Here is a 16,486-nt window from a genome sequence, read left to right on the forward strand (position 1 = left end):
GTGTATCTCCTGATACGCGCAGAAGTGCCAGATTCGATGAAAGGGGTGGGCCGGGGGGGGGGGGGGCAGGGGGGGACAGCAGCCTGGCTGAGGTCACTGCAGGGGTCTATCTAAGGTGATGTCAGCTTTGAAACCCGACTGTCTCCATCTGCTGGCAAGGGAGCATATAACCCATTGGTCCTGAGTCCATCTGGCTACATGCTAGGAAATGTACTTTAATGTTATATAATTTTAATTATAAATCACTTTGATATTTTGTTTGAAAGGCAATATAATCAAGCTCTTTGTTTTATTAGCTGTAATATTATGAATGTTTTTGTGTAAACCACTATGAGCTATGGCAGAGAGCAGTACAGAAATACTAATAAACATCTTTATCTTTTTTGATATTTTTTTTTATGTTAAAATTCAATTTTCTGATTTTATGCTTCATTGTTTTAAGTGATGTTTTAGGGCTTTTATCTTTTAAGTGATTGATATATTCATTTTTATGTTTTATTTATGAATGTCTTTTTGTACTCCGCCTCAAAATGCTGACAGAGGAGAGCTCATAAATTTCTAAATAAATAAAATAAATTATTAAACTAATCATCAAATTAGCTGTTTCTACAATATTCAAGCTATAAAGTCTAACCTCCCTCTAATTCTAGCAAAAGATATTTTATTAAAGCAGTCTGAGGATTCAATTATGAATTTACAGAGTAAAGCTCACAATTTATACAAGAGGGAAAAGTTAACATAAAAAGTGATGAACCAGCTTACCGATCTCACAACGTGCTTTCACAGCACTTGATCTTACAAGGATCCAAACGTTTGTTAAAAAGGCAACATTTAATGAATATGGACCTTAAAGCCAAAGGTCACGTTAAAGATTGTTTCTATGTGAGAATTCCTAAGATATTTTTCCGGAACAATTTCAGCCTTTCTTTATAAAGTTACAGGAGTGCGACATTTCAAGGCGCGCTGCTAACGGTGAATTTTGACAGATGTACAAGTAACATGAAGAAAGCCAGACTGCTGGGTCAGTACTTCTAGAACGTAAGACTGCAGCCCTGCAAAGCGTCTCCGACTGGTTACAGCAACAAATTCTCGGTTCATGGTTCCTTCCATCAGCTGTACGGATTCCCTAAGAGATCAGACTGCTGATGCACACAACCCAATGGGCAGGATTGCTTCTAATTAAAAAAAAAAAAAAAGCTTTTTTTTTTTTTTTAAATTGTGATTTCTGGGTCTGGCAGTTTCCTCCTGCTCTTCCGGGCTTCCAGCTCCATTGGATCCCGAGCCTTCGTTCAAGCGGTATTTTCCCCTTATTTTCATATCCACCCCTAGCGCAGCCATTGCAGTGATGGCCCTTGGCCAGGAACTCGGTGCGCACGTACACGAGGGACACCATTGTGCAGTGGCTGGGATTTCATCCCCCCCTCCCCTCCTCCCCCCTTCTAAGGGGCTGTGAATTCTGGACGGCTAAAGTTGGGCCCCTGTCCTCCACATGGCGGTGCACAGCAAAAAAACAAAAAAAAAAAACCCCAACTATTTTATAATAATATAATGCATCCTGCCAATAAAACTACTGGACTGGAAATATCTCCCATACTCTTATTTTCTGCTCATACGCAACTGAACAGCACGAGATCTTTCCTGCTGAATTAAAACAGAAGGACTTTATCTCCTTTAAATGGGTTTTAATGTACAAAATGTAAATGTGAAATCTACAGGTGCAGCAAATGATGTCCATGAGAAGGTAGGAAACAGCAACCTTGTAATTAAGAGTGGACTCGGCTCTTCAGTTTTGACGTCTCACCCGAACTATCAATTGCATCTCTTACATGAAGTGAAAGGATATAATGTGCAGAACCCATTTACTAACAAACCTGAGCATAACGTTCCTCTCTCAGCGCGTTCACCCGTTTCTGACGCAACATGCTTTGAACTCTGCTGTTGGAAAATGCGATATAAATAACAGATATCGGACGACGACGAAACCAATGTGAGTGAAAATGACTCAAGGCGACCCCCCCTGGAATCAAACAAACGTCGACGGCTGAATGCCATACCCGAGAACTCCAGCTGCATGAAGGACGTCTCTTCTGCAGGCGGGACGCCTTTCTCCTGGTGCAGCAACGTGACGGTGCCGCCCTGCAGCTGCAGATTTAACCTAGCAAAGACGTGGTCCCTCTTAGTGAAGGTGTTCATCCAGGACGTATCCGCCGTGGGGTCAAAGAACTCGTCGGCACCTGATTGCCAAAGGAGAAGCAAAAGCAAAAAAAAGGTTAACCGGAGCAGGCTTTGTGAAGCGGAGAGAGAAATGCATCTGGCCACCGTTTTCTGGTGGATAAAAAAAAAGACTTTAATCAGCACAGACCTTGCCTCCGATCAAAGCATTCAGTGATAGTTTAAAATTAAAAAGCATGAACCTCCCTTCCCCGCCACGCAGGATCCTCTGTGCTCGGCCCCTGTTGTCTTGAATTCCAGTGAGATTTTTATCACCCCCCATCATCTCTGTGGGGATGGGGAGGAGAAGGGGACAGAAGGGATGAGCAGGCAGGGCAGTAACTACTTACAACTGGTTACGAGCAGGCTGACAAACTGCGTGCTCTGGGGAAATCTCCTTCTCTGTAACAACCTGCTGGTCTAAAGGCATTGCAAAGGCTTTGATTCTGATCATTTATTGCCCATGATGTAGGTTAGCTCAGCTACAAGAAATCAGGGTTTCAAAAAAGTCCCCTGCTGAGCCTCAGCTGGCTTCCTAACAATTGCAGGAGGGCTGCGTCTTCAGATACATGGGACAAAAATATCATCCCTGATTGTGTTAATACCTAGGGAACATCCACCAAAGCCCTCAGGATGCACATAAAGAGGGCTAATATGGAAAACTGGCAAGGATCAAAGCAAGAGAATTGCTACTCGTGACCCACATTTGTAGGCCGGAAAGTTCCCTTTAATACATCACAGTTATAAATACAATCTTATCACAACGGAAAGCTCTACTCGACTGCAGAAAAGCCATGTTTAGCTGAAGAGACCATCATACCCAGCATCTCCTCTGGATTCCAGGGCTCTTGCTGCTGTCCTCTGCCCGGCTCGCCTTCACCTGCCTGGCAGTATCCGTACCAGCCCCCCCAGCCGGGGAACCACGACTGGAGGTACTGCAGCATGCCACTGCCGCCGCCTTGCTCGGGGCTGGCAGCTGGGGAAAGGCCCCGCAGGTCGGACAAAGGTTCTCTCAAGCTCTGTTTCAAACAAACAAACAAAAAAAACAAAAAACAAACAATCCGTTTCAGCAGTTCAACCAAAAACATGCTGCCGAGGCTGGCATAAATAAGCAGAGGATCAGCTGGGCCAATCCTACCAGTTCATGCTGCCTAACCCTGCTGCTGCACCGCAAATGTCACAAAATGACAAAACACCTTCCCACCACTCACTGCATCTACAAAAATATAATTACATTTGTAATCCGACAATTTTACAGTGAGTCTTACTTTTTCAAGATTTTTAAAAAGCTCTTTCCAACTCCACTAACACTTTAAAAGTGCACAAACATCAGCCACTACGGTGTGACAGACCAAAGGGCCAACACCTTCAAACAGGTACCCAGAGACAGTGACAAAATGAAACCAGCAAAACTCTGGAAATACAAGGCATCAGTCACTTTTCTGTGGCAGCAGCTCCCATGGTGTCCCAATGAGAATCATGACAGCTTTAAGAGGCTGCACTCAATAGACCTCAAAGAAGTTTTCAATCCAGACCCGCTAGGAAATAATGCTATCCCGTCCCACACTTGTCTTGCACTCACAGGACAGTAAGGGTCAGCTCACTAACCAACGTGAGCTTGCGGCGCTGCATACCCGGAAAAAACAGTCCCCCCCCCCCCACCATCCCCGACCCCCCCCCTTGTTTTAATAAGGCTGCATTCCTGCTCTGCACTCCACGCACCTCTGCTAGTTCCTCTTGCTTTCGGAATCGGTCGTGGGCAACTTCCTGTAAAATCTTCAGCTCTTCTATCGTCTGCTCTTCTTCAATGCGATCCATTTCAGCCTGCGTATGCAAAATGAAATGAACAAAAAAGTCCGGAGTCTTACGAAAGGCAAGAGATGATGCACAGACAGAAAAAAAAGGAAACAAAACAGTAAGGGCCAGATTTTTAAAGGAGCACGCGTTAGGTACATTTGTGCGCGCTACCCGGCGTGCACAAATGTACACCCGATTTTATAACATGCGCGCGTCAGACTTGAGGTCAAAAATCAAATGCCAATATTTCACCAAAACATACAACCTAGACAGCTGTCTTGTGATTAAAATCTATTATGGATCTTTAAGAAAGCTTTTTTATACGGTCAGATTTTATGCTGGGATATCAGTAGGTGGCAGAATTCTCAGCAGCCAGTCCTAAAGCAGAGGTGCGTCTTCCCAATCTATAACGTGCATTCCAGTCCACCAGGACGAAAACAAAAAAAAAGTAATTTCACTTCAAAAACACGGCAAATTTATCGTGATAACCTTCCATTAAAAGTACGACACTTCAAGTTCTACGCACCTCCTCCTCATTAGACAGTGGAGTTCCCTTCAGTTTGCTGTAATATTGATCTACGTAAAACACGGCATCACGTGCTCGATGCAACGCAAACTCCCACGTCAGGCGCCGTCTCTGCTCTCTGATCACCGACAGGTTAGCATTTAAGGCAAAGTTCCACCACTCTCGACAGCTGAAAAGAGCAAAAATTTTCCAGTTACCAGCTTCCTCAGTTGTATTCTTAGAACAGGAAAGCTTGGGCTAGGAAGCCTTTTGTTAAAAAACAGTGGCAGAGCAAAAACTGGGGAAAAAAAAAAAAAAGGATACACCACCAGTAGGGCCATGGTTAGGGTCGATCCGTAGCACAGGTCTGTTGTGGGTTCAGTTTTTCCAATTTACAAAGAGGCAATGAGCTTTTCTGGGTTTGCAGTGGAGATGTAAACAGCAGTCCAATACAGAGCAGTTTTACAGAATAACATTTCTCAATTTATTATTTTATTTTGATTTTGGAAGTCTGCCTTTCCAAAAAAAAAAAAAAATGCTCAAGGCAAATTTTAAAAAACCAAGGTACATAAATTAAAATCCTAAAATACATGGATTCAAATAATTAAAAAAAAAACCAAACCCACATGTCAACATCCAGCATAAAATAATAAAACAAATACCAAAATCAATCCACAACACTAACATATAAACTTGACTACTTAAAATGAATAAATTTGGAGTTATAGAACTTAAGAACTATAAATACTTTTGAAACTGAAATATTTAATAGAACAGCAGATAAATTCCTACTGTACCTGAATGTAATCTGCTTTGAATATAAAAATAAACACTTTGAGGTAATCTAACCTGCCCGTTTTTCTGACCTGTGAACATCAGCTTTAATACTATTCACTGGTAGGATTTGTCACCAAATCCTATTTAGTGTGCCTGATTTACTTCCAGTTGCAGTACCATAGACCCCCAGTTGATTCCCTTCACAGCTATGGATTCTCTGTGCCTATCCCAGGGCCTTCTTGAATTCAATTAGGGGCGGATTTTAAAACGAGCGCGAACAGCCTACTTTTGTTTGCGCTCCAGGCGCAAACAAAAGTACGCTGGATTTTAGTAGATACGCGCGGAGCCGCGCGTATCCACTAAAATCCTGGATCGGCGCGCGTAAGGCTATGAATTTTGTATAGCCGGCGCGCGCCGAGCCGCGCAGCCTACCCCGTTCCCTCCGAGGCCGCTCCGAAATCGGAGCGGCCTCGGAGGGAACTTTCCTTTGCCCTCCCCTCACCTTCCCCTCCCTTCCCCTACCTAACCCACCCGCCCGGCCCTGTCTAAACCCCCCCTTACCTTTGTCGGGGGATTTACGCCTCCCAGAGGGAGGCGTAAATCCCCGCGCGCCAGCGGGCCTCCTGCGCGCCGGGCCGCGACCTGGGGGCGGGTACGGAGGGCGCGGCCACGCCCCCGGGCCGTAGCCACGCCCCCGTACCCGCCCCCAAAATGCTGCCGACACGCCCCCGAAACGCCGCGACGACCGGGCCCGCCCCCCGACACGCCCCCCTCCGAGAACCCCGGGACTTACGCGAGTCCCGGGGCTCTGCGCGCGCCGGGAGGCCTATGTAAAATAGGCTTCCCGGCGCGCAGGGCCCTGCTCGCATAAATCCGCCCGGTTTTGGGCGGATTTACGCGAGCAGGGCTCTGAAAATCCGCCCCTTATTGTTTTACTTCTGCTGAGAGGCTGTTACATGCATCCACCACCTGAGGATCCTGAATCTACCCCCTAGGAGTCTCATTCCGTGACCTCGTCTTTTAGAGCAGTGGTTCCTGAACCTGCTCTGGGGTGCCCCCATCCAGTTGGATTTTCAAGATATCTGCAGTGACCGTGCATGAGATACATTTGCCTCCATGACCCAGTTGAAAACAAATCTGGCTCTTAGTCAACAATTTTATATCATCATAATAAACAAATACATACTTTCCTGTTACCGTGACCTTGGGTTTCCATTTTCTGAATTTTAACTGCCTTTCCTTCCGATCCAGTTCTTCTAGAAATCCAACTATTTGTTGATATTGCACCTTAAAGTTAAAACAAATTACAAACTTAAAACCCTTTCAAGCCCAAGGCACACCTAAAATAGCAAAAGCATTCTGTGGCATACATCAGCCTCCACGGAGCAGACATTGTGGACATGGAGAGGGCTCACTGTCAGCTCCTCCAGTCTCTTCCAAAAAAGCAAGGGAGAGAGGGGATGGAGACACATGAACCCTTCACGATGGCCCATCTCCCTCTATAAAGTGAGAAGGCGGTGTGATGCAGGCAGCTGGCTTGGTTAGTTACCTTGACTGCTTACATGTGACTATCAGATCTCTCCTCCAACACTCAGAATGAGTCACAGCCAGTGCGCACTCTCCCCCTTCACACTTAGCCTGGGGATAAGACAGAGGCTGGAAGGGGAGGATAAGGAGGGTGCTGTGTGGGCTGCACAAAGCAGAACCCACTATTCATGCCCTGCAAGCTGCCCATTAAATTACCAGACTTGGGAGCTCATGCTGTAGCTAGGGAGAAGAGGCATGCACAATTTACGCGTTCTCAGAAAGGAACTCCTATGCATTTAAAAGCCACTGCTCATGTCTCCTGTCGCCGTACAGTTCCGAGAGCAGAGTTCTGGTGCTCATCTGGATCTGAGCATCAGGCAGTGGTGGCTTTTTGTGGCACGTAAAATTTAAATTCCCACACTCCCGAAAAATCCAAGATGGCCGCCGTTCCCGCGACCTTGGAGTATCCCAGACAGCGCTGTGGCCGAAAATAGCCCCCGAATCGCAGGAACGCCGCATCGCCGGTGGAGGAGCCCTCCAAACACGAAGCACAAAGACCGGCCCTGTTTAGACGCGAATGGGCCGAGCCACAGGCTGGACACGCGGTACCTCAGGTCATGCTGAGGAAGGGAAATAAAAATACTGTCGAGAGGAAAAAAGAAAAAAAGTTGGGAGAAAAAAACCCCTCAAAGGAAAAAGAAAGCCTCCCTCACCCCGGAGCTGATCTTACCGGGGGGAAGTCGCTGTCAGAAAAAAAACAAACAGTCTTTGATTTTTTATTTTTTTTTTAAACTTTATGGAAAACTACACTGAGAGCTAAAAACCTGACTAAAAGAAACAGGCAGTCTCAGCCATAAGGGAACGAAAAAATAATCCCTGGAGAGCCTGCAGCCGCCTGCGCGGCCTCATGAGGGAGGGGTCTGGACAGCCAGATGTACACCCCACGGGCGCACAGACGGGAACAACCCCCGGCCCGTCTGCCTGTACCGGACGGGGTAGGACCCACAAGGAATCCGAAGGAAAAAAAAAATAAAAATCAAAAGCCGCCAGGAGGAAGGCTCAAAAGAAAAGCATTAAAGACAAAAAAACCCTGCAGAACTGCAGGTAGAGCACCTTGTGCCATCTGCTAGAGGCAGAGAAAATACTGAGGAACTGCAGGTGGCACTAGGCTTTATGGAGCAGGGTCAGGCAAGTTTTTTTTTTCTCTGTCTCCTCCTGCTGGCAGGGATGTATGAGCCCAGGCGTCTGGACTGATCCGGGTACGTACAGGGAATTTAAATTCCCACACTCCCCACATGTATTCACAGCAGCCTGCCAAAGTGCCAAATCTGGTATTTTATCTGTGAACACGTGCATTTAGCACAACAGTGGGAAACTATTTGATCGTGTAATATGCGGTATTTAAAACTGGTGCTCTGGATTGAAAACCGGCATTTAACTAGGGTCGCCATCTCATCCAGGTCAATCCAGTTCCTTACTTTTCCCCACTGCATGTACAGCAATGTAGTTTTTGACGTCCCAAATAAAAGTGGGACTACATTTCCATGGATGCAATGGGGCAAAATGAGGAGTGGGATTAGCCTCTTCGGGTTGACTTGGGTGAGAGAGCAAACCGGTACCCACTCCTGAATGGACCACAGTAGATTCAGAGTCAGGTTTGACGCTTCCTTGTCATCCCTCTTACCTGAGAAAGTTTTAAAGGTATTGTTTCCAAGTGGATGTCACATTCAATCCGTGGAGTGTGTCGCGATCTCAGGGGCTCCTTGAAACAGTTCCTCTTCAGAAGGGCCGACGTGCACACTGGCTCCAAGATGTACTGGTGAGCGTGGCTCTCCATGCTTTTATCCATGGCTTCCTGCCAATTGCAAGACACGGCATCTATCAGAAAGCTGACATTTCTTGTTCAGCTTTATATGCAGGGAAATTCTGACCAGAGGACAAATTTTTAGGATTGGGCAAACATCCCACAGACATTGATATCCATCTTTCAGCTTGGGTAATTCATTTTATCCAGGATGCAGGAAATGTATGACTTAGGTAAACGCTGCAGTATCTGAAAATTGCCCTGGTCAGCTGCCTTCCTGGATTTGTAGTAATTTGGTACAATTTCCTAATGCTTTTTATTTAGTTGTTTATTTATTTTTAACTGGCACAGTAACTAGAAAGGGAACATCTCTGGTGCAGTTCTGCTGGAGCAAACATTAAAATGAGATTAAAGTTTTGAGCAACTAAGATTACTCAATTTGTGTGCTTTTGAGAAGATGATACAACTTGACGGTTATATAGCCTAAGCAGTGAACTGTCCACCTTTTACGTTCACGTCTTTGCCCACATAAATTATTATTAGGTGGGAGGAGGGGACTTTTCAAATGAAAGTTTTTGAAAATTGTTCTGCACTGAATGGTTAAATAAATCTGCCAAGTTTCATTAGGCAGCTGCAAAGAAAAAAAAAAAAAAAGGGAATTTCAGGAGGCAGGGTTAGGTCAGAGGAGGGATAACATTTTCAAACGGGCATACACACTTTCCTGTACCCGTATACATGGTGGCCAACTTCCAAAGAGAAACTGCCTGGGTTAGCTGCTGGGCAATCGGACCTTGCACCCAGGAAGTCTAGTGAAAGTTGCCCCCCCATAACATATAACATGTACTTGAAGAGACACTGGCTTACACATAGGCTTTATTAATTTCTTAAAATCATTTTTACGTACGTCCAGATTCCAATACACTGACACTGGAGGCATTAAATTCACGGGCATCTCCAGCCAGTATCCTTAAAGAAGAACTGGTAAAGAACCATCACCGGTTTTGGGATGCCTGCTCTCATAGAATATCAAGACTATATTCCCAAAACTAAAGCTCATGAGTGGACATGCAGACAACCTATATAAATCGAGCCACCTCATCAATAAATTAGACCGTCATTTTATTTATTTATTTATTTATTTATTTATTTAAGACTTTTTATATACCGAAGATCATGTACTGGTACATATCGCTTCGGTTTACATATAACCAGAATTACCATAAATATGGTGTACATAGAACAATAATCGCTAATCAGAGAACAAAAAATTGAACATATTAGGAGTCATCAGAGTAAATGCATATGTACCGGGTCTCAGAATGCTTCCCTCCTATCAGCACTAGAAGATCCAGGATGTAGCTGACCCATGCTGATAGCTGGGATCTGCTGCCAGGCTTTTGAGCTGTCTCAGGGCAGCTTTTATAACACTGGTGATTCCAATTGAAGGAATAATAATGCAATGCACACATTTCTTTAAAAAAAAAAAAGTACTCTTTTTTTTTTTTTTTTTTTTAATTATTCCTACTTAACTGGCACCTACTTTTACAATGGGCTGAGCCTTCATTCATAACTGTCTGTTTTTTTCCCCTCCCACCCTTCTAGCCCAGTCACTACCATTACATTCATTGGTCAGAGGCCACGGGTTGTGGTTGCTTCTGAGACCCGGTACATGTGCAATGAAATCTGGCCACTAGGTGCCGCCATCGTGCAACGACAGCATTTCCCAGCGTTGGCCAGGCCAAGGAGAAGACACTGGGCATAAGAAACCAATCCAAGTCTCTGGCATGGTGAAAGTGTTGCACTGCCTCTGAGTCATGGGGCCGGCTCGGCCAATGCAATTTCTTTTAAAAGCGTCACTGCGACATGAATCTCACGACCATCGAAAAGGAGGTGAAAAGGATATTCCTCCAGCTGTGCTATTGCTCCATTCGATTCCCCACAGAAATCCTGCATACAGGCCAGAATCCATTTCTGCACAGCGAGATAATTTTCTGCTGCAATGCACTTTGAGCATGCAGAATTATGTAATGAAGACACTTATATGGTACGTACCAAGTCTGAAAGATGCTATCCAATAAAAATAGTAAGTCACTTCTCCATTCAAGGGTGGGCGTTTTCCCCATCAGCACAGAATAGCGAAAAACAATTACACTGCACAATAACTGTAAATACTGCAGTTCTTTCTCTACTACATTTTTGGTTTTTTAATGACATGCATTATACCTGCAGTTCCCCGGGAGGCAAGTCCCCAAGTAACGTGCAGTCGACATCCCAGTAAATACGGAAGTCGGCAATCTCCAACTGCTTCTTCCGCATGGACTTCTCCACCTTGGGCAAAGGATGACAAACACGGAATTTAGTCCTCCTGTGCTACAATAAACAGAGGGCTGCAAACCTGAGACTGAACACATGCTCGGTGACAAATAGAACATTTCAGGAACACACGTACAGCTTCCTCCAAGGGAGAGGATTCAGCAGGACATTTCTCGCAATAATCCCAGACGCTTCCAAAGTAAGGTGGCGAGAATACGATTACCTCTCTTATTATCTAATGCCAGCTGGGTAAACTGAGAGCACAAGGAGTTGAGGGCTTTGTCCATTGTCACCAGGGCCCGTGGGAGAACAGATCTCTCAGCTTATAAATCAGGAGTTCCCCTGGCATATAGTTTGTTGCTTTTATCTTTTATACTAGCACATACGATAAGCACAGAAGATCTCCAGTTACCAAGAAGTGAAGGAAAAGCCAGAGATCTACCGGGGTCTGTGAAATATTGCAAGAGGGGATAAAAAGTACAGAACTGTAGATGCATCATCAAAAGACCTGGAAGTGTTCAGGCTGCGATATAAAGTCCAAGAACGGCAAATGGTAGAGTTATGTGGAGCAACACAGGGAGCATAGATCATTACATTAACGAACATTAATGCCAAAAGGGTGCAACCCAGAAGCACACTGCTCCATAGCTTCCTTGGGGAGTCACCAGTACTCACCACAGGAAAGAGAGCACAGAGTAGAAGAAAGCAATACTTTTTTATGCTGCAGATCACAGAAATACATGGTAGCCTCGAACTTACCGGCTCATTGACGGCAATTTGTACGGACACATTCTTAATGCACACCCCAAATGCAAAAGGATGTTTAGGATTGGAGACACCATCTTCAAACCTCAAATGCACATCTTGAATTCTTAACTATAGGGAACGACAGAAATGTTTTTTTAATCTTTACTTCTAGTAACAGAACAGGTAGTATAAGTATAGAGGGGCTGAATTATGCTTAGAGTGGAGACTGAACACGCTTTATTTGAGCACCATTCAACAATATCGTTGTGACACTACACTCATATATATTTTATGATTTAAAGCACACAGCCCCGGTTGTGGGCGAAACCCGGCCTGAGTCGGGCACAATATATAAAGAATATGTCTCCATCCAAATAAAGCTTCATATTGGACAACCTATTGGCGTCTAACCCATTTTGTTGCCCTCACGGCTTTTTTTTTAAATAGCCTACCCTCTTGTTTCGTTGGTCCACTCCTGAGGGCAGGGCAGGATGAGGTTTATATTTACCATGCAAAACTTTTGCATCTTCAACAGGACCGGTGCAAGCTTTTTTTGCTGTGTACTGCTCCCCCCCCCTTGTTCATTCATTGTCTGTCCCGGGCCCACCCCAAAACTCCCAGCTCCCTTCAGTGCTACAAAACTTTGAAACTTTTGAAAAAGTGATATAACCTATGTGGGTATTTGCCTAATTTAGGCAGGCAATTATAAAACTATCCCACAGGAAGTGGACAAAATTGTGCTTCCTTATTATGAAGGTTGGGTCAGTGACAATGTCCTTGATAAAGAGGTGTCCTCAATACAAAAAGTCTAGGATTAGAGAATGTACATTTTTTGAAATACAGCTTTTTAAAAAAGGAAATTAAAAAAAATATATTTTTTTTAAAGGTAGAAAAGTATTTGAAATATAGAAGTAGGTTAAAGTTTTGCTACTTAGAAACCTATACAACTCAAAACAGTGTTAGTTACCACAGTATGTGAAAACAGCATTTTTAAGCACAATCTCAGAAGCATAGATTGCACTGTGGCAAAGAGTGTAAACGCAGGCTTACTTCAATATTGTCAACTATCCGAGTGACCACCGAGGCAGTGACGGAATACCAGTAGGATTCGCCCTTCTGCTGCTGTTCGTTCTGAAACAAAAACAAACAAGAGGGCAGGTGCAAACTACTCTGTGCTCACTTTCCCTTCTAACTTGCAAATTCTGAGGCTGGCAAGACAGCAATGCGCACGAAGAGGACAGAACAGAATAGCTCCAAACTGGCCCGCGTGTCTGCGGTTCTATTAGCCAAAATAAGTGGCCCCGGATGCACACTTCCAGCCAGAGCTCAGGAAGTTTGCAGTTTAGGGCTGCTTTATACCTTTCTGTCATGAAAACAAACGTACTCCGTTTTGGTGCCTTTATACACAGAGCACGCCATCAACAAGTGGCATCAAAAGTATCGAGAATACACAGCAGGTTAAGCCCAGTGACTCAGTGGCAAGCGCTGGGCATTGGAAGCCATGCTCAATTCAGACAAAAAATAAAGACTTGCAGAACTGAGCAAGACAGCAAGAGAAAGCAAAGAACAGGAAAACTAAGCCCCTCCTGTTTCAGATGTTTGGGGAATTTTGTGTACTGAAGATTTGTGTACCCCACTGGACTCTGAGTGGCGGAGTGGTTAGAGCAGCAGGTCAGGGCTCAAATCCTGCTGCCACTCCTTGTGTCACTCTCCTTTGCCTCAGCTACAAATTTACAGGATCATTCACCTGCAAATTTATTCAAAGGGGCGGGATTAAGGAAAATGAGGGACATTATCAACTCCATCAAGCTAGGGTGAGAGAACACCATAGAAATTTCATCTTTGTGACACTTTCCTCACGCCAAATGACATCAAATCTTCACCGAGGTGCACTGTGCTGTTCATACGTCCCACTCTGCATGTAAAACTGGCCCCTAAACCCTACACCACTGCCGAAACTTCACCTCGAGTTACTAGTTGGCCCTCCTATAGTGATACAAAGTCTCTCTCTCTACTTTAACATAGCGCACGATGTGGTAATTCTGAAATTATGTTAGCCACGCTCCTTTTTCTTATCACGGGCCTTATCCATGTGAAAATTACAGCATTTTGATGAATCTAGGCCTCAGAATGTTATTTACTGAATGTTTTTTCTCATTTTATGTCCATGGGAAAAATGCTTAGTAAATGATGCCCTTAAATCATAAGCCCTCTGGGGACAGTGAAATACCTAAAGTACCTTAATGTAATCTGCTTTGAAGTGCCTGAAAGGTGGAATATAAACTAACTAAATAGTGTGGATTCTATTTCTGTGCAATTTATGTTTCTGTTATCACGTGTGTTATAATTTAGACTCTAGAAGTTTTCTGGGCAAGCCTTTTGGTTCTGAGAATTGCTACAGGCGGTTTGATGTTTGTATGGTAGTTTTCTCTAATCGAGGATGGCCGCTTTCAGCCCCAGGCTTGTCTTATCGCAGAATAGAAACTGTCTTCCCAAAAGTACAAACAGTTCAACAATGCACCCTTTCAAACGTCATATAATGCCCAATTTACCTTCCATTTTTCTTCCAGTGCTTTTAGGAGAGCTTTCTTGTGGTTTCTTTCTAACAGCAACTCCTTCTCTCCATCAAAATCTGTTTGTTTCTCTGGTGCTCCAATTAAGTGAAGCTTCGAGATAGAGATCACCCACGGGTCGACATGTGGCCGATAAAAAGGTATCTGCAGAGTTATCTTTCCAATAAAGCCTAGGATGAGAGCACAGCTTTATGAGAATCTCAGATAAGGAGCCCCTGTCATTCATTCATTTTTAGGACCAGGACAGGAACGGCTGGTGACCATCCAATCATGAGTACAAAACAGGACAGTGGTGATCTCAGCTAAGAGCACAACCCTGAACAGCAAAGGCCAGAAACTGAATGAATCTGGATACTGAACTCTACCATTCCCATGACAGAGCTAATCCGATCAGAAAAAAAAAGAAAGAAAGATAAATAGACAGGTCAGTGATCCACAGGCAGCGGAAGGCTGCCTAAACCAGCAATCTGAGGTCTGTATCAGCTTATTATAAGGAGGGATGTAAACGGCGATTCCCTGCAAGTAACATTTCATGGATGGGATGGAGTGAACCCCACCCCTCGGCTCCAGTATTCCCGTTTCTCACTTCCATGCACACACCTGCTTTTACTTCAAAGGGCAACTCCAGTTCCTTCAAAGCGTCTTTCTTTAATGGTAAGTTTTCCAACTCCACAGCACCTGTAGCAATAAGAGCGGTAAATGACAGTAGGCGATAAGCAGCTCGGAGACAAAGAAAGTGAACTTAAAACAGAGGCAACGTGGCAAACTTGCAGACTCCAAAACTGTTAAACTGGCTCACCATCAATGATGAGGCAAGAGTCCCACTTCACGTGCACTGCACAAATATCCTGCTGTGTGTGGCCTAATGCCAGTATTAAATGCCTTACACTCTTATCAAGTGGACAAAGATTAGAAATTAAATTCTTGCAAAGCATGTAACAGGAGTGTCCTATTATTCTCAGAATAACAGATATTTTATAGTAAGTTTGAATAAGAATGTCTTTTCTGTCAACAAAATGTCTACAATTTACAATACAAGGTCTACAATTGTAGAAACAAAACAGAAGTTCCACGCAGAACTAACAAAGCCTGCTTTCTGGGAAATGCATGAGCACTCGCATCCACAGGTCTTAACATGCTCTCAAAATAAATACCCTTGTCAGATCCTTCTAGGCCCCCTTGACAAGTCCTAAAAATATAATATCCATAGGACACAAAGAATTAGTGGGGGGCAGACCCCCCACACACAGACAGGGTGATCGCATAGGCCTCCTTCCCTTCAGACAGCAGGCTAAAAATGAAATGCAGAACTCTTACCTCAACGCTAATGTTTAAAGAGTCTGATCTACAAAATTTGCAGACAAAAATCAACTTTATGCCCTGGTGACACATTAGCCCTTGCTGGCCAGAAGGGCTGGAAGGAAGCTTCCTCCAAGAGTTGGTGCTGCTCCTTTGGCTTTCAGAGATTTCTGCCTTCCCTTCCTGGGATGAAACCTAATACCCCTCCTCCTCCAGCCAGGGTGGGTTGGCCTTGATAGGTAGACTCTGCACCATAGCATTCAGAGCTGCAGCCTCAGCCACCGGGCTGGGCTCACTACCTTCTTTTTAACCTGAAAAACGTAGCCATATTGCCTTACCTTTTAGAAGTGCTACAGAGAGTTGGTCTGTGTTCAGGTTATTGACATATTTGCCCAGATAGTTGTTAAGTACCCAGGCTACCAGCCCTTCCAACATGACTGTGTGTGGGACACGAGTAGTTTTTGCGCTCTTCTGGTATTCTTCCTTTCATGCACCCATAGTCAGCGTTCTATATTTCAAGAAGAAAAAACAAAGGGAATAGCAATACATAAAATCACTGCATCTTAGTTAAAAACTGTTGGCAGATGAGCCATGAGTAATTTCTGTTTGCTTTCTTTGGCTGTATTCAATTTCCTCCACACTTGATCTTCCAGCCCAGTCATAACCCACCCGAATATCACTGTTTCATTTATGACTAATGCTGGGGCATATGAGGTTTTAATTTGAAGTCACAAGAGATTTTTTTTCTTGCCTTAAGTCCCTCTCAAATCCCTGTCCAATCCTCTGGATCAGCAGCATGGACCATGGTTCTGTTCGGAGACTGGCCCAGGTTTGCCCTTGAGTCAGTCAGGAAGCGTTACTAGGAGCTGTTCCTAAAATCTCTAATTGTGTTGCACTCCCAGCTCCTGCCAATTCACTGAGCAGAGGTCAGAT

At 44.4% G+C, this 16,486-nt stretch overlaps 1 protein-coding gene across 3 annotated transcripts in view; it reads right to left on the reverse strand.

Annotated features, from left to right (window-relative positions):
* Nucleotides 1–16,486, reverse strand: part of VPS13D (vacuolar protein sorting 13 homolog D) — a 273,597-nt gene that overhangs the window by 250,150 nt on the left and 6,961 nt on the right. For all 3 annotated transcript variants that reach the window (XM_029578385.1, XM_029578384.1, XM_029578386.1), the window contains exons 2-13: nucleotides 15,892–16,061; nucleotides 14,855–14,932; nucleotides 14,234–14,424; nucleotides 12,732–12,812; nucleotides 11,694–11,810; nucleotides 10,845–10,949; nucleotides 8,502–8,672; nucleotides 6,477–6,577; nucleotides 4,535–4,703; nucleotides 3,934–4,035; nucleotides 3,032–3,230; nucleotides 2,055–2,234 (exon numbers count right to left, since the gene is read on the reverse strand). In XM_029578385.1, the coding sequence (XP_029434245.1) occupies nucleotides 2,055–2,234; nucleotides 3,032–3,230; nucleotides 3,934–4,035; nucleotides 4,535–4,703; nucleotides 6,477–6,577; nucleotides 8,502–8,672; nucleotides 10,845–10,949; nucleotides 11,694–11,810; nucleotides 12,732–12,812; nucleotides 14,234–14,424; nucleotides 14,855–14,932; nucleotides 15,892–15,988 (1,591 nt within the window). In that variant the 5' untranslated portion in view covers nucleotides 15,989–16,061. The remainder of the gene's footprint in view (nucleotides 1–2,054; nucleotides 2,235–3,031; nucleotides 3,231–3,933; nucleotides 4,036–4,534; nucleotides 4,704–6,476; nucleotides 6,578–8,501; nucleotides 8,673–10,844; nucleotides 10,950–11,693; nucleotides 11,811–12,731; nucleotides 12,813–14,233; nucleotides 14,425–14,854; nucleotides 14,933–15,891; nucleotides 16,062–16,486) is intronic.

The sequence above is a fragment of the Rhinatrema bivittatum genome, chromosome 15 (genome assembly GCF_901001135.1).
Source record: "Rhinatrema bivittatum chromosome 15, aRhiBiv1.1, whole genome shotgun sequence".
NCBI classification, from domain to species: domain Eukaryota; kingdom Metazoa; phylum Chordata; class Amphibia; order Gymnophiona; family Rhinatrematidae; genus Rhinatrema; species Rhinatrema bivittatum.